Raw genomic sequence first — 20263 nt, 5'->3', positions numbered from 1 at the left:
CTTTGCATCCGTTTTTAGTGTCGGTCGTGAGAATTGCGTGACGACTGCCACTTAAAATGGATGCGAGGGAGACTAACACCCTCCTTGGAATTGAAAAATATATAACTAAATAAGGTAAAGCTTAAGGAGTATGCTGCCTTTCTAGGTAGCACCCACCCTCACAACCTTCCCTTGAAATTATTGTTCTGGATCTGCCACTGCATCATTGACTATTATCAAACATGGAACTGCAGTTACAGTACTGGGGCTTCCCAAAATCTTCAGTTTGAAAACCAACACAAGCAGCTGTGTATACATATTTATTGCACCACTAGAGACAGTTCATTTTTCTGCATTAATTAATCAGCCTAAATACATTCAAGATTTGATATGACCATTAATTTGAATGCCGGGTTGAAGTCTATTGCTGCTATACTGCTGTACAAAGAAAGTGTCTAAGCTGTAAGCACAGCTAATATAGTAAAAACATCCTTTGTTTTTTATTTTTGTTTTATGGTGCTTTTTACAGCAAATTAGCACTTTTCCACTAGTTTATTGTCTGCAGTTATCTATCTTCATTTATTATGTGCAATTGAACTTTTTATTCATAAAATTTGACTGTTCAATGATCATGAATTTTGATCAATATATTTTTTAATGATTTTGATTATAAAAATGTACCCTCTATGACTGTTAGTCAACATTCAAATGATTGCTGAATTATGTGTAGTTCAGAAATTATCCATTACAGACCATCCATTCTCCCACAGAATAGGTTTGAAAGACCTACTCCTGGAAATTCTAATACTGCTTCATAGAAACTGTTTTTATTTCTTTCTCTGACCCTCCATACCCCTTGATAATTCCAAATTCTTATGTTGGAGAGGAGGGGGGGGGGGGGGGGGAAGGAGGGGGGTTATGGATAATTTCTGGAACTACACAACATATATATAAAAGTTCTCGTTATTCTACACTAGATTATGTAAGCACTTGTGATGTAAATCAATCGCTACTAGATGATGTCAAAATCCTGGAAAAAACCCTAAAAATTATCAAAAGTTTTGAAATTTCACAGGATATTCACATATTTCTTGCTAGTAGTGAAATAACAATATCAGTACATTATTTATCTTTACTATTATGGCATATTAGTCTCCACTGTGCTGGTCTGACGTTTTGTCCAGGTCAGCTCCCTGTCCTGTAGCCCACAAACGAGTACCAGGACTGGACTGTTTTAATCACTTTCCTTTAAACAGGAAAGGAAGCTATAATGTGAAATTATCTTCCTATGAACATGCAATGGAAGCTTTGTCTAGTTGTTCTCTTGTCCTGTGCTTGAAAAAAGTTAATTTGGGGTTCCTGTGGTAGTTTGCACACAGGGAGCCCATTCACGTGTACTTTGAAGGTGTCTTCAGAAAATGCACTTAGATTTACAAATCATCATCTCCAATCCCTTCAAACACCTTATTAGTTTTGGTGTTTGAAGCCTGTGGTGCTTGGTTCTGAGGAACCAGCAAATAGTTGAAATTCTGGAAATGAAAATAATACCATTCCTTGGATTAGGGAATAACAAAACGTGAAGGCTTTAGCTACGTCATGAATGAATAAATAAAGGGAAAATATGGGAATAGAAGAAGTGGGAAGGGGAAAGTGGATAGGAGGGAAAAAAACAAAAGAAGACAAGATGGAAAAAAGTGAAGTAAATTGAGGAGAGGAAATAAGATAAGAAGATGAAAGAGAAGTGAAGAGGGAAAGAAAGGAAAGGAAGTGGATGGGAAAAGAAATAATAGAAAGGGAAGAGAATAGAATTAAGGAAAGAAATAGAAGAGAAAAGGAAGTAAGCCTTTTGCCGTCAGATCAACCATGCAAAAACACAAATAATATCATTGACAAACCTGTGTTTGTTTTTGAGATTTCTTTTTCTGTGTTGTAGAAGGAGAAGGACTTGGTGTTGTCTTGGTTGCATTAGGTAAAGGAGGAGAACTGGAAGACTTTTGTTCCTCTTCACCCTACAGATACACAAAATATTTAATGAACCATCCATGTTATTATAATTAATGAGAAGCAAATTATTTTGTCAGGGCACAACTGAAATCCAGATCATATTGGTAATTTATTTATCATACGTGCTCAGTTAAAACACTGAGCCAGAACCCGGAGAGAACCCTCAAGTTAAGAGAGGCAGGGACCGCAGAGACAGGAGGGACTGCGACACTAAAGCCCCCCATATGTTTTCTCTTTTTCCATACCAGTCTCTTATATTTCCCAATCTTGGCCCCAATTTTTCCCATACTGGTGTCTTATAATATATTATAATCTTAGTAGCCCCACCCCGACTTTTTACGGTGGTCAGCAGTTTTTGGGGAGAAAGAGCTAACACTACTCACAAGACCCCAGAGGTGAAAGATGAGTGTACTACTTCACTATAATCAATCCACTGAGTGTTGTAGAGGCAGGTTTCCTTAAAAAAATGAACTTACCTCGTTAGAAGCTGTTGATGATACAGAATTACAGCGCTTATACTTTGAATCACTTTTGGTTTTGCTCTTTTTCTTGAAATATAACAACAATATATTTTACATATTATAAAATAATATTACTAAGACATGAATACTTATCAACCGAATAATCATAGCTAAGGTGAAGCTAACCAAGAAAATAAATCTGATATCAAATAGCTCAACGGTACCAAACAACATATATTATCATAATCATATTATCTACCTTTGCACTTTTGATCGGCTTTCCAATTTTGAGCCTTAAAATTTCATCCACAATGCTCTGCAGGCACATACTGATTAATATAGCCTAAAATAAACAAAGTAATAATTAATAAATGATCTTTCATATTTCAAAGATGTCGTTGTGCAAAGTCAGGATTATAGTCATTATTTTAGTTAAAACATGGTTCATTGAATTCAATAATTTTTTTTTTTTGGAATACCAATATCTACACTGTAGCTTTTGAGTTTTTTTCAAGTCTCCATACAACACAGTACACTCTGTGCAGTGGCACTGGTCCAGGCCTACAACTCACTCAAAATTGATATTAAGAACAGGTGTACATGGGGGATTTACTGTAAGGACCTCTGTAATTATAGTACTTACTTTCATTTCTTTCATTTACCCATTTTCTCATTAAAGCCCAGTGCAGATATGTACCTTAACACTAGCCATGTGTATTGGTTTATTCATACCTGTTCACTGTATAATGTTATCCATTGTAAATGCTCTTTACTCAGCAAATATTCAAAGGCTAGTTCCAAGTTTTCTTGTTTTTTGCCATCTTCTGTTGTAATATTCTAAAATTAAATGCAAAACTCTATTATGAATATATTACATCAGAAGACATGACGTGACTTAGTCATTGATCCAGTCAGTCAACCTGTAGCATGTCAACCACTGTCAGTCATTTGGTTAAACTCATTATTAATAATTCATGAGGAAAAAGCAATAGAAATCATGACAATGGTGGAGTTTTATAATTCTGATATAAAATCATGTTAATTTGCATAATCTTTTTTAAAACTTGGATTTGTTTGGGCAGATTCACTTTTATCTCAAAACTTTAAGAGAAATGAACTAACCTAGACATTAGTTAACCCACTCATATTGTATGTATTACTCGCATTACTACATTTGTTGAAGGTTTCTACACAACAAAGTAACCATAGCAGTGCTGCTAAGTATATGTACTGCACTTCTGCTTGGCAGTCGTATCAGTTATATAAATGAACCTTGTTCACTCATCTTACCCCCCCCCCCCCCCCTTTTCACCCAGTGCGCATTGACAAAAAAAAAGGTGCTCAGTGCCACTGGGTTGCCATGGATACTACAATTATTACCTAGTCAGCCTGGCATGCCTAAACTCAGGCAATTCAAAACATTAAATAAACGAATGAAAACAAAGTTACTCACTGAGGATGTTATTCTCCAGCACCTCATCCTGGTCACCTTGAAGCTTCCTTCCTGCATCTTGTGCTATCAAAAAAACCAGTCACACGCAGACAGTTTAGGGGATAAAGAGGACAGATAATCTTTTTTCTAATGAGCATAACTGACTGGCAGTAAACCAAAGCCATCATGGGTTCTCGAAACTTACTTTCTTTTTTCAAAACTGCTTTACAATATCAGCTTAAATAGGCCCTTTGCAGCTAGTGGTCACGTGCTTGGATACCGCTTAGCAACACAAAACTGGAGAGCAAGCCTTCCAGTAAACAAAAGTTGTAATAGGTCAAGCACGCGTGGTTTTATACGATAGTTTCATCGTTCAAAACGCTTAATCCTTTTGCCCTATCTACAAACACAGTAAGATAATCTTAAATTCTCTCCTTTGGACTCGATTTTTGGTTCGAAGTAACGATATTCTTCGCGTTATCGCGAAAAAATTGTCACCGCCGGCCCGCTCGACGGCTGAAAAACATGGCGACTTCGCAAGGTATGTACTTCAAAACTCTCCTTTCTTTTGGTTTCTTTTCAATTATTGGACTTCTAAAATCTCTAAAATAACAGTTTAGATTGTGAATGGTGATCGATTGTAATTGGACGGCATTTTAATGGACGATTTGTTTATTTTTTGTGAGAGTGATTCCACGTCTAAAGTCAAGACTAACCCATGTTTACATATATTCGCTGTAGATGTTAGAACTCCCGACGAGCCATCACATACCAAGAAAAATTCTTCGTACCATTGTTGTGTTCCCTTGTGTAATGGAGATTCTCGATATCATCCTGATTTAAAGTTTCACCGCTTACCAGGCCGTGCAAGGGATGAGCAATTGAAAAAGGAATGGCTGGTGAAGATACGAAGAGATGTGGGCCCACACTTCAAGGTATATAGGAATCTAACAATATCAATGCACAATACGAATTGCCTGTGGATCTTTAAAAAACTGTAATGAAGATAAAAATAGTTGAATACAGTTACATTGTTATTAAAAGGACATTTGATTTATAATAGGTTAACAAAAGTACCAGAGTGTGCTCAAAACACTTCACTGAGGAAGATTACAATCCTCCCACTGATTCTGGACGTCAGTTGCTAAAAAGAGAAGCTGTACCATCAATCTTTGACTGGTCAACCAAATCCAAAGCAAGAAGAAAGATAATTCGACAAGTAGATAGGTAATGAATATCACATATTTCTACTTCAATACATTTCATTTAGACTTGACTGATGGAATTGTACTTGATGTTTATTTTGGTTTAAACCAAAATAATTTTATAATTTTAATAATTTAGTCTTTTATAATTTTTTATTTAGTGTGAACTGAGTGTGAACTGAGTGTCATCATAATTTCAAAACCTTTTTACAGAGACACTCAGACAGATGAAAGTGATGACAATGAAGATAATAGTCCCAGCACTTCTACAACCTTCAGCATGGATGACCTACAAGCACAAGTCCAGTCACTCAGAGCACAGTTCCAAGATGCACAAAAGCAACTTGAACAAAGTAGAAATGAAACTGCAGCTGCCCTCACTGAAATAAAAAGGGTTAAAGTTGAAGCTGCAAAAGAAATTGAGGACATTAAGAGGCAAGCTGCAGAACAATTAGCACTTAATAAATTTGGGCTTGAGAGATTTGGCACAGACAATGAGATCATAAGATTTTATACAGGTTTCCCATCCTATTTACATATTCAGTTCTTTTTTAAGTTTTTGCAGCCATGTGCTGCACAAATGACATATTGTTATGCCTCTGGAGAAAGAGAAAGTAGACCAGACTCAAGAAATATGCTTCTTGTGGATGAATTGTTTATGTTTTGTGTACGCCTCAAACTAGGTCTATTCGGACAGGATTTAGCTCATAGGTTCCGAATACATAAATCGTCAGTTTGCAGGAAATTGATCACATGGACTAATTTTTTGTATTTTCTTCTTGGTAGTCAAGTGATCTGGCCTTCAAGGCAAGATGTTGATAGGTTTATGCCAGAAGGTTTTAAAAAGCTTTATGCAAGCACACGTGTCATTTTAGATTGTACAGAGATTTTTGTTCAAACACCTACCTCCCTACTACTTCAGTCGCAGCTTTATTCTAGTTATAAGAGTAATACTACACTCAAGGGTTTGATAGGCATTACCCCTAATGGAGCTATTAGCTTCGTTTCTAGCCTTTACACAGGGGGGATTAGTGATAAGGAAATCACAAGGTGCAGCGGCATTCTAGATTTGTTAGAACCTGGTGATTCAGTCATGGCAGACAAAGGGTTTGACATTGAAGATTTACTTAGGGAGAAGCGGGTAGAGTTAAATATTCCTCCGTTTCTTGAAAGTCAGGAACAATTCTAGGCCGCAGATGTTCAAAAAACAAAGACACTAGCAAGTCTTAGAATTCATGTCGAGAGGGCAATAAGAAGAGTCAAAGAGTACCACTTTTTTGATTCAGATGTGCCATTGTCCACTTTAGGTTCAGTCAATCAGTTATATACTGTAGCCTGCCTCCTTACAAATTTTCAAGGCCCACTTATTTTATCCAATGGTAATAATGAGGCATAGTGTCTGTAAGAAGTTGGTGAATGTATGATTAATGTGGCTTACATAACCCATTAGATAATCTTTAATGCAGGTTGGTTTATCATGTGTCTTGGATTGCTTTTTGTAACTATTTCAATTTGTTTGTAAATGAAAACTCAAAAAAAAAAAACTAATGAACAAACACAAAATCTAAATAGCACAAATAAATATAATACTAATATGATATAAATATAATAAAAAATAAATTAAGATTATGAATTGATTTGTCATTAATAAAAATAATATAATATTTGTTATCATAAGAAATCTGGCCATGGTTTGAGAACAACAACAAAAATCTTAGTGTATTAATGTAAATAGTAATTGAAGAAAAAACTATCAACTTTGTCCTTTGCTTGCTGGAAAAACACTGAATCAAAATTAATTCTAGAGCAAACAAACAAATTTTCGTCAATGTAACTGAAAAAATCACACCATTCTAATCCTGTGAGTCCAAGCTGGCACTGGATCTGGTAATAATAAATGTCTGTTGTTTTCAGTTTGTACTGGTTAGTGTTCTGGTCCTTGGTGAGATACCTCACATTGTCAAATGATGTTTCCCCCTCTTTAACGACCTTTATTTCTAACAAGCCAAAGGGATTCTGACCATTATTTACGGCATCAAGGTCATAAACTTTCCTGTCTGGGCTACAACCTAGCCATGGGCACTTTGGGTGGACAATCAGCCCAGATGGGAAGAGGTTTACTCTTCCACCCTTTGCATTGCTAGCATAGACCATGGCAGCATGTGGTTCAAGTTCAATGCCTCTTCTCATTGCTGCAGTTTGTACAAATCTGGTGGGGTTTAGCTGATTGACAAGGGTGTCAAAATGTGACACCCGGCGAGCGACAATGCCAAATTTGCTTGCTGTTACCCTTTTTTTTCTGAGCAGGTGCCATACATCACTCTGACTTCGAGTGACTGTTTGCTGCTGCACTCTCAGTGATGACTCTGTTGTCACAGACAATGTTCCAAATATAGATTGTTGACGACTGTCAAGACAGATTGACACATTGTTATTAAATCTGTCCTCTGCACTTGAGAGGGGAAGCTCTGGGAAAGAAGTGCAAGTAAAATCATTTATGATGTAGTCAGTTGACATCTTTTGTTGATATGACAGGACACAGCCTTTTGGGACATTTCCAAACTTGCTCTGTACAAATGGGATATTGCCAAGTTGATCTTGATTGGGCAGAATGGTTGTAAAGAGAGGATAAGGTGGTTGGAAGCCATTAAAGTGCTCTTTTGTGAGGGTAGGATACTGGGTAGATGGGGAATACAAATTACTCTTGATATATCTACTGTACGAAGCGCCAAGTTGGGGTTTTTTCACTAGCACGTCTTGTATTTCTTTTTGTGCGATTTTGGATCCTCTAGGTATGCTCCAACGCTGCTTCATGCTGGTACATGTTAGCTCATCAGGCAATGTCCGATGTCCCAGTTGCTTAAGAAGGGCTAAATAGTAAAGGAGCCCGATCACATGATGGCAGTATCCACCTGCCCCGGCTACACATGAGCACAGCCCAGACAGCAATGTCAAATTGTTGTTCTGGACTGACACCTCTAAAATGTGCGGTGGTTCAGACTTCCTCATTGAGCGGTAACACTTGCATTTAACTCTCACGCACTGGTCGGTATATATCACTAAAAAATTGGAAAAATTAGTGTGAATTGTCTGCCATTCATATCATAATGAAATAGAAAAAACATTTTGGCTATCAAGTACCTTTAACGTCATGTAAATAGCCTGGTTCCGCCATAAATTTGTACGCTTTCGAAGTGCTTGTGCAGCCAGACTTCTCTATAGCGTAGCTCCCTACATCATCGAAGGTGAGGGAAGGAAAGATAGAGATGTCTTGAGTTTCTACTTCATCTAAAACAAAAATAAATATAAAAATATCAGTACGAAGAATTTTTCTTGGTATGTGATGGCTCGTCGGGAGTTCTAACATCTACAGCGAATATATGTAAACATGGGTTAGTCTTGACTTTAGACGTGGAATCACTCTCACAAAAAATAAACAAATCGTCCATTAAAATGCCGTCCAATTACAATCGATCACCATTCACAATCTAAACTGTTATTTTAGAGATTTTAGAAGTCCAATAATTGAAAAGAAACCAAAAGAAAGGAGAGTTTTGAAGTACATACCTTGCGAAGTCGCCATGTTTTTCAGCCGTCGAGCGGGCCGGCGGTGACAATTTTTTCGCGATAACGCGAAGAATATCGTTACTTCGAACCAAAAATCGAGTCCAAAGGAGAGAATTTAAGATTATCTTACTGTGTTTGTAGATAGGGCAAAAGGATTAAGCGTTTTGAACGATGAAACTATCGTATAAAACCACGCGTGCTTGACCTATTACAACTTTTGTTTACTGGAAGGCTTGCTCTCCAGTTTTGTGTTGCTAAGCGGTATCCAAGCACGTGACCACTAGCTGCAAAGGGCCTATTATAACATTGTCAACATAAAAAAAAAACGTCCTTTTTTCACGAGGGTAGCACTTAATAGCCAGTGGCTAACAAACCTGTGGCCCTCATTCTATGATCAAATTGGAATTTAGGAGTTGATTTTTGTGGAGGGAGAAAAACTGGAGAACCCGGAAAACCCTCGAAGCACAGGAGAGAACCAACAAACAACTCTACTCATATACAACACTGAGCCTGCAGGACTTGAACTCAGGTTGCATTGATGAGAGGCGAGCGCTCACACCGCTACACCACCCGTGCTTTCTGTGTGTCTTTGTAATTTACAGAACATAGAGCATTATGATCACAAAGTAAATGTACAGAGATTCCTTCACTTACATCTGATGTTTGTAGCCTTAAGTTCAACTCTCTATCCCCACAGCTGACCAGGACTCTTGTATTTTCTTCTGGATAATTAGTTATACATGGTTTGAATTGAATAAAGCCATAATACTTCATCATCCTTGCCAACCTGAGATACTAAAAACATTACAGATATCAGCTATGAGAAGGTGAGGTCAAAGCAAGAGAGATTTTTATTTACATTATTTACATACAATTTACATTAGAGATCATGCAGCTATGAGAAGGTGTGAGACAAGAGGTGGAGGGTACAACTAGTTAACCCTTTACCAGAATTTCCCCACCACTCCTGTCTAAATTAGGTCTAGTAAGATATGCAGTTACTTTGACCTTACCCTTAAGTATGGAGGTATGGATGGATTTATACTGGAAGTACCCACAGCAATAATAGCCAATGATTATAAGCATTACAAAATACCTCTTTCTTAGAACCACTTTGCTTTAGTTCATTTAACCTAGAATAAGCTTCTTTAGGTCCTATCACCCAGCCTCTTTCAATATCACTGACAGCCTGAAAAAATCATATTGAACATTCAGTATTCATATAGTGGTACATTCTATGCATTAACATAACCAGTAGCAGTACCATGTCATATGAATGCAATGCAGACATCTGTATAAAAACAACTCAGGTGTCCTCATTATGGTTCATTAATAGACTGTTTTCTCAAGGTTATGTGCGCATCCAACTTGACGGACCGTTTTCTCAAGGTTATGTGCGCATCCAACTTGACGGACCGTTTTCTCAAGGTTATGTGCGCATCCAACTTGACGGACCGTTTTCTTAAGGTTGCGTGCGCATCCAACTTGACGGGCCACAAAATTGGAAAACGCAAATTGAGTAAAATTGAGAAGCCACTTTAATATTTAAAGAGGAGAATAATCAATTTTATCAATTCTTATAGAAAAATCTCCTAGAAATATATGATAATTTTCATTATAAAGCTCGTGTTCTGGTATCATGGCCCGTCAAGTCCCTTAAATTTGGATGAGCGCGCAACCTTGAGAAAACGGTCTATTAGAAAAATAATATATTCAATACTAGGGAAGCATGGTTGGTGTAGTAGCAGAGAGAGCCAAGTTTGAGTCCCACTGAGTTGTTTGTTGGTTATCTCCTGTGCTTCAAGGGTTTTTCTCCAGGTTCTCCGGTTTTTCCTCCCTCCAAAAATCTATTGGTTGCCTTATCAAGTGGGGTACAAAACCTGTTATCAGGGCTTTCAATAATATTTGAAGTAGATAAATGAAACTCAAAAGTACATGTCTGTTTCCACAAATTTTACTTCTTACTTATTAAGACTGATTCGCAAAATAGCCGGCAGTATGAAGGTAAGTACCAGGTGATAAACCGCCGGTAGCTGCCTTCTATTGAAACCCCTGGTTATGCTTTAATTTCCATTCCATGGAGTGGCATACGTGATAAGATTTTTTCACAATTTTGATATCGATTACCTGTACATATAACAAGTTCATTGCTATCTTATCCTCCATTATCTTGTCTTCAAGTTTTGAATCCCAAAAACTACATTTTACATAAAAAGACATAAATTGCATTCAGTAACATAATTAAGAAAGCAAAGAGGCTCCCTTCCCACTACATGCAGGGGGAAGAAATGGGTATTTTCTAAAACTACACAACATACCCTCCTCAGACCCTTATTTGATGAACAAAGTGCATTGTGGTCTACCTTCCACTACAAGCAATACCATATAAAGTAAATTGAACGACAAAAGTTTGCAACAAAGCTAGACAGTAATGCATCACATTCACACTCTCAGTCAAACCCTATAGGAAATAATAGTCGTATAGGGGCAGTACCTACAGATTACAGTTAACATTCATACTCACTATTTACGAACGGCAATTCTGTATGTTCCTTGTAAGTTCTTAATGCTTAGATAGGGTGATTCATAATCTTGTAGCTTTCTTACAACTAGAAGCGAAGAAAACAGTTATACAAAATAAAGCTTGAGAAACCTGCTTTATCTACCCCAAGAAAACTATTTAAAAGTTTATCTAAATGTTTCAGACATAGGTAATCTTTAAGAATGATCAACATTAGCACTGATTTATTATCATGCCACTTTTCATTACTGGAACATTATAATCAATCAATCAAACAAACCATCTTATTAATTCCATTAATCAATCAATAGATGAATAGGTAGGTGGACAAGAAGGCAGGCAAGTGTGTATGGGTGGGCAGGTTCATTGGTGGAATGGTGGGTATAGACAGACACAGTACTGGATATAAAGATATATAGCATATATAGATATATAGCACTGGATAGGATGGGATGGATGGACAGAAAGATGGGTGGTGAATGGATAGATGTTCTGATGGCTGGGTGGATGAGTAGACAGATATATAGCACTGGATAGGATGGGATGGGTGGACAGAAAGATGGGTGGTGAATGGATAGATTCCTTACATCATCATCAACAAAACCAATCAATTTCAAGCAGAACAAGCATGATCACCATTGCCACTATAAAACGACTTACTAGCTGCTTCGCCATCTTCTTCTCTTTTAATCAAAAACAGTGCAAAGTAATGCACAAAATTTTCATTCAACTTTATCTCTGCCATGGCAGCCTAGTTAGAAGTAAAGAACAATCTTAATCAACTGTGTTTTGATAAGAAAAACATACAGCATAAATTATCTGAGGCTGACTCTTCTAGTTTGAAGACTTTTCCTAAGTTGACCTTTTCTCAAGATGACTTTTCCTAACATGGAGCATCATGGTCTAGCTTGGGTACATCTTTCAGTCATACTGAGGTTTATTATACTGCTATACCCAATCTAGACCAGAATGCATCTGATTTAACCAGAACATGAATGGTACAGTATGAACATCATGGTATGGTTTAGCTTGATAACAAACATCTTTTGGTCATCTCGCCTTTTATGGTACCTACTATACCCCATCTATACCAGAATGCACCTGGTTTAACAAGATGGTAACATCATGGTTATGGGCATTTCCATCACTTAAAATAACCTTACCTCTAACAGTAATGATAAAATGGTAAATTGTACACCGTGAAAAGATGAAAAATTTTACTGACGTTTCAGACACTAGTCCTTCGTCGGAGTAAAAGAGCTCTTTTACATAATTTACTTTTTTATCAATAGTTTTATCATAAACACCAATGCAGCTCACACTAGTTTTTAGCTAGTCATATCTCCTTACCTCTAACACATCTTCTGTACTATCTGTTGATACTATCTTCAGTGGGATTTTATTCCCATTCATCAGAAAAACATCTAGATCAACTGTTTCTGCCAGGGCATCTGAGTGTTCCTTGAAAACAAAAAAGTACTTTTGTATAGGAATCCAAGTAAATAAAAATATAAATAGACCTTTCCCTCATTCGCTTGACTGGTCACGAAACAATGGTTTCAAGTCAAGGTTTACAGGAAGAAAAAAAGTAAATCTAAAACTCTCTAATCTCTGACTCTCCTGTATGTGTTTTGATACCTTTTGGCAGTTCCTAAGAAAACCAGAAAACATGCTGCTATAGGCAACATCAGTATCCTGACAGACATCCTGCAGATATTTCTCCAGCTGTTCTCTTCTCTCTTCAACCTGAACTGCCGTCAGTGACAAGATTTTTCTTGGAGGAAATGTGGCTGTGATTTTTCCACCAAAATTCTTTTTCAGCTATGAAAAAAGAAAGAAGATATTAGTTTACCCAGGATAGTTAATGTTGTTGGATTTTGTTCTAAATGCTAATGGCTATTGTCTATGGTGACAATGATGATGTCTGCATCATGCAGAAATCGTGTTTATACCAATTCCATGAGAAGATATTTAACAAACTGGCCAAATATAAGGTAATAACCAACCTGTTCATTAAAGTGGTAGAGATCAGAAAATCTCACGGCGGCATGAAATGATCCATTAATATGCAGGTTATATGCCTAAAGTACAAAAACAATACATCAATCAATGTGGACAGACACTTGGGTAACATGAGTGGGGTGATCATATTATAAGCAGTGGAGACTGAGATGGACAGTCACAGAGATATATATTCAAGTCACAAAACTTATACCCCATTCACACCAAGGCTTACACATGTTTTAAAGTTGTTTAACTAAACAGGTTTGTAAAACTATCTACGAACACTGCACAATATTTGGTGAAATAATGCATGTAAATTATCCTTTGTCTTGCTCTGACAATATTTTAGAAAGTTTCATTATATTGTAGGTTTCTGGTTTCTCAATTTTTTTCCTAAGGAAAACATAGTTTAACTAAACACGTTTAGGTGTGAATAGGGTACTATGCTTGGCTATTGAACCAGAAATAGTATTTGTTAATCCAAACATCTTAGATCTTCATCCTTCTGTTACTGAACTGGAAAACCTTATGCCTGTCTTGAATCTAACTATAACCACAATACTTTCAATAATCTGTATATGTCATGCTAATTGAATTGACTTGCACATTACAAGCATCGCACACTTTGTGGTTAGTAGGTTTCTGTTTTATGATCAATTCTTTTGTCCTTACAAGTGTGTACCACGCATCATTATATCAGCACATAACTGAATGGGTATTTGAGCCAATATCACATTTACTGATATTTTCTATATAGCCAAGTTTATGTAATGTACTATTTAATTATATAAACTTGGCTATATATAGAAAATATCAGGCTGGTACATTATCATAATCAAAATCATAATCATAAAATGTTTACATAAAGGATTGTATCTACGAAAAGATTTGCATTAATAATTGAGTAAAGCACAAGTCAATAAATATGGCTGGAGTATGTCTGCGGAGTAGATGTTATATATATTCACAAGCATGTTGACTTATAAGCAAATATATATTACTTATACTTCATTAACAGGGCCATAATTAAGGAGTTTCCACCAGCAAAATACATCGGCCTTAATAAACGATAGTGTATCACAAACAAACACGGGAATAGCATTTCTTGTTAACTTTTTATTGTTTTTTACTGAACGCGATTTGCGGTAAATCTACGAAAGGACAAAACTACTGATATAAGTTAATTAACCGATATCATCGAAATTTAACACCCAAAACAATTCTAACTACTGAAGTAAAACATTAATATGTACTTTAAAGTAACACCTAGGCAATAGTTTATATTTTGTTCAATACTTTGGATTTATTATTTATTAAATGTGTTTCAAGTAAGCATGAATATTTGACTCTCCATTCCTTCGAACTGTCTTGCAGGAAGATCGAATGTCTTTACTCAAGTATCAATGGCTTCAGCTTAAATTACATGAAAGTAAAATCCAGTAGAATAGTTTGAGTATTCTCTTGTTATCAAAACTCGAGTGTATTTGAACAGGAATTTGAAAAACAACATTCTACCAACATTTGGTTTATTGTAATACCGCAAAAATGCGCAACTCGAAAATACCTTTGAACATTAATTTCTTTACCTGAAGTATTCAGAAAAAATTCTTAAGAGCTTTGTAATTCATTATGCGTTTCAGAGGAAGGATATATTTTTTAATGTTAGAATAACGATGAGAATTCTTTGAATTTCGAACAGCGAATTGGAGACACGCTTCGCCAACAACAATCAAAAACACTTCAAAGATCTCAAAATTTTCAACATTCTGTAACTATTACTTACTAAATAGCTTGATCCACTTCTATCCTTTAATTCTACTGTATCCGGGATTGAAAAATGCATAGTGAATTGGAGAACAAAGGAGTTGAACTCAAAGTTTGTTCAGACTGATATAACGAGCCGCCATCTTGAATAAAGGAGATGTTGACATGCACACGAGTCACGTGATGACCTCGTTGTACCAGGCACCGAAGGATACCGGGGTGTAAGCACTCCAGCCCACGCCCTTTAGGGGTAGGGGAAGGGTTAAGGGGTAGGGTAATAGTTTGTTAAGAAAAAATGAGCTTCAAATTGTATTAAACATCTGCTGTTGAGCAGGACCCTTGACTAGTGTGGATACTTTTTTCAGTTACTTTTTCTTCGTTTTCAGTTTGTAACACAAGTATCCCAGTCCCGTCGCTAGGGGTGGCTCGATGGTTTGAACAAACCAACCCTCCTCCCCTCCACCTTTGTAGGAGTATGAAATAATGTTTAACGCTATTTTAGTTTTTCGAGAAATGGCATAACTAAGATTGGTAAAAAACGAACATCCCCTTTCAAGCCCGGGGGGGGGAGGGGGGTACTACCACCCCAACTTGGGTAGGGGTGTGCTGCCAGGACCTCAAAACCCTGACCCTATCCCAGACCTAAAATTTTGCTTTTACATACCCTACCCCAGACTAAAACTAAGAATTGTACACCCTATCCCAGACTAAAAGACGGAATATACGGTCTTACAAGCGATTGCAATCAATATTGACTAACATTTTTATTGTTTTTGTGCCGGCAGAAAGCGTAGCCTATTCGCCAGACAAAAATGACCAAATCGTTAACCCTATCCCAGACTAAAATGATGCCCTATCCCAGACAAAATGTCAAAAAATGATACCCTACCCCAGACTCAAAAGCCGAAAAACCATACCCTATAAGGCGGCACATACCTGTATAACAAATATAGGGGAGTACCCCCCCGGGCTTTCGAGGTCCTAGTGACAAACTTGCACTCTGATGATGGATAAGCTTGGAAAATAATAATTACCGTAAATCCTCTATTTAGCCCCCCCTCTCAAATAAGCCCTCCCTCTCTAATAAGCTCCCCCTTTTTAAAGGAAGAAATTTGTTAAGCCCCCCCTCTCTTTTTAGCCCCCCGCACCCCTCCCCCTTTCACAACTAAATATTCACGTGTACTGATTAAAGGTGATTTATTAAAGTCTTGGTTGTTCAGAACATTTCTTTTTAGCTTGCTTTGTTAATGTTACCGTGTTTTAGTTTTGCTATTCACAATAATCGTAAATTATACTTGAGAGACTAACACAGGTGAATCAAATAATAAAAATGCCATGTACATCACTACAGATTATGCGAGACAGTCAATAGTAATGTTTTCATTTAATCCTGAGTTACAATCATATTACATACTGTGTTTCGACTAAATCAATAAGCCCCCCCTCTCAATTAAGCCCCCTCTCCCCAATAAGCCCTCCCTCAAATGTGCCTGAAATAAATAAGCCCCCCGGGGGGCTAAATAGAGGATTTACGGTATATGTAAATTTAACCTCGATTTTTGTATTTGATTTCCAAATATTATTGTAATACATAAATATCATTGTTATCTTCCTTCATGATGAGCCATTAAGGTTCTTGGAGCAAACAATGAAAGTAAATATCGTTAAATTAGTAAAAATACACAGGTGATTATCTAAAATGTTGCGCCGCCACTGATTGGTGGAGAAACTCACCCTATCACATGATAATCACCTCGAGCGATAATCCAAAATGGTGGCCAGCCGCTTTGTTGCTGTTACCGGAAAAAAATGTCTTCAACCTTCTTTTTTTTTTTTTGGAAAAATAACCTGTGTATTTATACTAAAACAATTATTTGCCTCAGCCTCAGTGAATATCGGAGAATATTTACGCCATCGCTTGAAGACTAGCATCTAGGTAAATATGATATGCACTTCGCCTTTTGCGAATAATTGTTAATTTAAAAAAACCTTTATTTTAATGACTTCTGATTATTATACTGATTGTCATAATTACCTTAATGTAATCAAACATAATTACATAAGTTTCATAAACTATAAAAGCCTAGCTTTAAACAATATTTTATTGAGCAGTTATATCTTTCTATAATTCAGGGAATGCTTTTCCTTTCATCACAAATTATTTGTTCTTACCTTATCTTCATATCTACAAAACTTTACGCTTACACCAGGTCTTTTTTACCATGTGTTTCGACTTTCTTCCTTCCCCAGCCCAACTACAAACAGCTTTACAGAGTTGAAAAAAACTCTTTCTTCTTACAATAAGGTAATTTGTGTTAGGCACCATTTTTTTTATTTGGGGGGAGGGGGGATGGGAGGCAGGGAAATTGGTTTGGCAACCAATACAATCACACGCCATAAGCATTCATCAGGCCCTTGTCAGGTACAACACCAGCAAGCAATGATAAAATAGCATCATTATTTGGATGATCTGTGCCTTTTATCAGGTTGTACAGAGTCGCTTTACTGGTAGAAACTATTGCACCACTCTTGGCAAGTCTCTATGATAAAAAGAAGTTCACAACATGATTTGGTTAATAAAAAGCTAATTATTACCAGATCAACCTCTATATGTTAAAATCACAATTTGGGTTGCCTGTTGATATACCCTTCCACTAACCCCTCCCCCACTGGGAAATCATACTCAGGGTTAAGCTGTAAAATGACCTGGGTATCCTTTTGTACCTGTAAACAAATGATCCTCTCACAGTTATGATCAGATGACACTGCATCTGCAATCACATGAACAATATAGTCCCTCTCTAATAGCTCCAGTGCTGTATTATATACACAGACATCTGCCTGCAAAGGAGAAATAAATTTCAAAAGATAAGAAGATAGATTAAGGACCATCAGCCTTATCTATTGTGCCAGTTAATGATGGAATTCCATGAATGTTAATATTTTCAAAATCAGTAGGGCTTAAAATAATGACTGAACAGTCATCTGTCACAATCACAGGCCAAATTAGTTTTAGCTTAGTCATATCTCATTTCTGGCTAACCGTTACTGGTCAAAATGACCAGCAATGCAAAGATTTGACCGGAAAAGTCTCAGTTCTGGCTGGACGTTGTCTGATGTCAGGCCTGTTATTTTGAACCCTGGTAGGGTAATTTTTAATAAATTTGAATTCAATCTGGTGTCAAGTCCTTTAGTCATGGGGCCTCTTGTTAATCTTTTCATTCAGTGGAATGAAATTGGAACCCAGCTTTGTAAATCTGATCGCACCAACATTTTATTTGTGGCCCCTTTTTCTAAATCCTGGCTCAAGACATTCTGGAAAGCTAAAGAATGTCTTCTACCAATCAAAGAAGAAATCGTTAATTTTTCTCACACACTGATTGGCTATTCTTTATGATCATTAAGAGGACAGACAAATAAGCTGATGTCAAAGAGCATGCACTCTTTCCCTTGGTTGCTTTGATCACTAAAATACGTCAAAAAATAGTGATTTTTCATGGTAAAAAAAACAAGGTCTGTTTTCTATGGTCTGTACTCTTATCGAACATGGAAAGGCATCAGCATATCACCCAAACTTTGCAGTGAAACCACTCGCTGCCCTCATGCAGGTTCCCCTTGAATTTGGATCATATGCTGACGCCTTTCAATGTTCGATATAAAGAGTACAGACCAAAGTCATTGGACCTTGATTTGATGAAACTACAAATTATAGGCATAGATATTGTAAGTACTGACCATTACTCCAAAGATGACCACAGATTTGACTTGTTGAATCTTTTTCAATTCGTTCTCCAAACCTGGAGCACCCAGCATTGAAAATGTAGTTTTAGTGAATAGTCTGTCTTTGAAGGAACTGGTGTCTATCTCAGGAACAGTTTTACCACAGCCCGTTGATGGATCCTGAAACAAACAACATGTCGAGCAATTCTTAAATTGTTTTGCATTATTCATCGGGGAGAGGGTGGGCTAGGTATGGGGGAGAAAATGGTTGGCCTCAAAATTTTAGTGATTCTGAAAAGGGATTTTGAAGTAATGCACCAGTCAATTGAAACCCTCACCCCCAACCCCTGGGGCAAGGCAGGAAATCAACACTCCAAGATCAGAGATCTAATGCATATTTAACAAGGTGAATGCATGGGGGGATTTTATGTTTCCACATTTTAACATTTTAACAGCAACACCTTCAACAATTTAACAGCAACACCTTCAACAATTTTAACAGCAACACCTTCAACAATTTTAACAGCAACACCTTCAACAATTTTAACAGCAACACCTTCAACAATTTTAACAGCAACACCTTCAACAATTTTAACAGCAACACCTTCAACAATTTTAACAGCAACACCTCAACAATTTTAACAGCAACACCTTCAACAATTTTAACAGCAACACCTTCAACAATTTTAACAGCACAGCAACACCTTCAACAATTTAACAGCAACACCTTCAACAATTTAACAGCAACACCTTCAACAATTTAACAGCAACACCTTCAACAATTTTAACAGCAACACCTTCAACAATTTAACAGCAACACCTTCAACAATTTTAACAGCAACACCTTCAACAATTTTAACAGCAACACCTTCAACAATTTAACAGCAACACCTTCAACAATTTTAACAGCAACACCTTCAACAATTTAACAGCAACACCTTCAACAATTTAACAGCAACACCTTCAACAATTTAACAGCAACACCTGCAACAATTTAACAGCAACACCTTCAACAATTTTAACAGCAACAACTTCAATAATTTTAACATCAAATCTTTCTCTAGGAACCGGAGGATCTAGATAGGAAAGTGCTGGATTTAAGAACCCCGCTCCCTGATATATAAATTTATAATGAACCATCCGTAATTATGAATTATAAAATATAGCGCTATTACATAGATAAATAGAAATATTGATATTTTACTTACATGTTCAGTGGCAAAGATAGGAATTTTCAAGAGATTTGCAGCTTCAATCTGTAAACGACGTGATTTTTTAGCTAAAACTTAACTCATGTTAAAAAACCTACATCATCATCTTTGCTCACCATAACTTTGGTCACGTTTAAAACATCTTGAAAATAAGCTATCTTTTTACGAAATAACTCTTGCATATCACAAAGGAAAAACACTGTAGAGTCTACTGACAAATTACCGACTTGCGCTCGTCTGGCTGCAAGGGCCGCCATTTTGAAAACAATACCACAGGAAGCCCAATCTGACCTTACTATTAATAATATTATATCACTTGGGCGTAAAGTTTTCCATTTCGGACCACGTGCCATTCTCTTGAGAATAACATTCTTTGTATGAGTTGTATCTATATT

The 20263-nt window shown here is 36.7% G+C and overlaps 4 protein-coding genes across 4 annotated transcripts; 1 reads left to right on the top strand and 3 right to left on the bottom strand.

Moving 5' to 3' along the window:
* Window positions 1-875: 875 nt before the first annotated feature.
* LOC116298806 (sorting nexin-17) lies at window positions 876-15102 on the bottom strand. Its single transcript, XM_031707363.2, has 15 exons — window positions 14957-15102; window positions 13176-13250; window positions 12808-12990; window positions 12520-12630; window positions 11830-11920; window positions 11173-11257; window positions 10776-10845; window positions 9745-9837; window positions 9303-9443; window positions 3898-3960; window positions 3177-3281; window positions 2704-2787; window positions 2460-2531; window positions 1875-1988; window positions 876-1508 (listed from the first exon to the last, which is right to left on the bottom strand). Exons 1-15 carry the CDS (start codon window positions 15014-15016, stop codon window positions 1410-1412), a joined length of 1446 nt encoding a protein of 481 aa, XP_031563223.2. The 5' UTR covers window positions 15017-15102; the 3' UTR covers window positions 876-1409.
* Window positions 4129-6994, top strand: LOC148911553 (uncharacterized). The gene is made up of 4 exons (XM_089028861.1): window positions 4129-4417; window positions 4618-4811; window positions 4940-5103; window positions 5295-6994. The coding sequence occupies exons 1-4, from the start codon at window positions 4402-4404 to the stop codon at window positions 6268-6270; spliced, it is 1350 nt and encodes a 449-aa protein (XP_088884987.1). The 5' UTR covers window positions 4129-4401; the 3' UTR covers window positions 6271-6994.
* On the bottom strand, window positions 6804-9274 carry LOC148911552 (uncharacterized). The gene is made up of 3 exons (XM_089028859.1): window positions 8649-9274; window positions 8223-8369; window positions 6804-8140 (listed from the first exon to the last, which is right to left on the bottom strand). The coding sequence occupies exons 1-3, from the start codon at window positions 8662-8664 to the stop codon at window positions 6804-6806; spliced, it is 1500 nt and encodes a 499-aa protein (XP_088884985.1). The 5' UTR covers window positions 8665-9274.
* Window positions 15103-16119: 1017 nt separating the features above from the next.
* LOC116298795 (isochorismatase domain-containing protein 2) lies at window positions 16120-20130 on the bottom strand. The gene is made up of 5 exons (XM_031707350.2): window positions 19985-20130; window positions 19866-19913; window positions 18673-18837; window positions 17662-17778; window positions 16120-17477 (listed from the first exon to the last, which is right to left on the bottom strand). The coding sequence occupies exons 1-5, from the start codon at window positions 20123-20125 to the stop codon at window positions 17325-17327; spliced, it is 624 nt and encodes a 207-aa protein (XP_031563210.1). The 5' UTR covers window positions 20126-20130; the 3' UTR covers window positions 16120-17324.
* Window positions 20131-20263: the final 133 nt, after the last annotated feature.

Source organism: Actinia tenebrosa, unplaced genomic scaffold (assembly GCF_029948245.1).
Source record: "Actinia tenebrosa isolate PJP-AT-01 unplaced genomic scaffold, QUT_ActTen_1.0 PGA_scaffold13__45_contigs__length_12533684, whole genome shotgun sequence".
In the NCBI taxonomy this organism is placed as follows: domain Eukaryota; kingdom Metazoa; phylum Cnidaria; class Anthozoa; order Actiniaria; family Actiniidae; genus Actinia; species Actinia tenebrosa.
Note: the sequence above shows the minus strand (reverse complement) of the source record. Positions and strands in the feature narration are given on the sequence as shown.

Bases quoted from the DNA above. Each gene is read 5' to 3' on its own strand.
- LOC148911553 (XM_089028861.1), top strand. The intron at 4,812-4,939 runs GTATATAGGAAT...GATTTATAATAG, and splicing joins ATGTGGGCCCACACTTCAAG to GTTAACAAAAGTACCAGAGT. The intron at 5,104-5,294 runs GTAATGAATATC...ACCTTTTTACAG, and splicing joins ATAATTCGACAAGTAGATAG to AGACACTCAGACAGATGAAA.
- LOC148911552 (XM_089028859.1), bottom strand. The intron at 8,141-8,222 runs GTACTTGATAGC...CCAATTTTTTAG, and splicing joins CTATTTACATGACGTTAAAG to TGATATATACCGACCAGTGC.
- LOC116298806 (XM_031707363.2), bottom strand. From the start codon at position 15,016: ATGCATTTTTCAATCCCGGATACAGTAGAATTAAAGGATAGAAGTGGA. The intron at 11,921-12,519 runs GTAAGGAGATAT...ACTTCTAACTAG, and splicing joins GTACAGAAGATGTGTTAGAG to GCTGCCATGGCAGAGATAAA. The intron at 9,838-10,775 runs GTAATCGATATC...TGATTTTTTCAG, and splicing joins TGAACTTGTTATATGTACAG to GCTGTCAGTGATATTGAAAG.
- LOC116298795 (XM_031707350.2), bottom strand. From the start codon at position 20,125: ATGGCGGCCCTTGCAGCCAGACGAGCGCAAGTCGGTAATTTGTCAGTA. The intron at 17,779-18,672 runs GTCAGTACTTAC...TCTCCTTTGCAG, and splicing joins TGGTCATCTTTGGAGTAATG to GCAGATGTCTGTGTATATAA. The intron at 17,478-17,661 runs GTACAAAAGGAT...TTTTTATCATAG, and splicing joins AGAGGATCATTTGTTTACAG to AGACTTGCCAAGAGTGGTGC.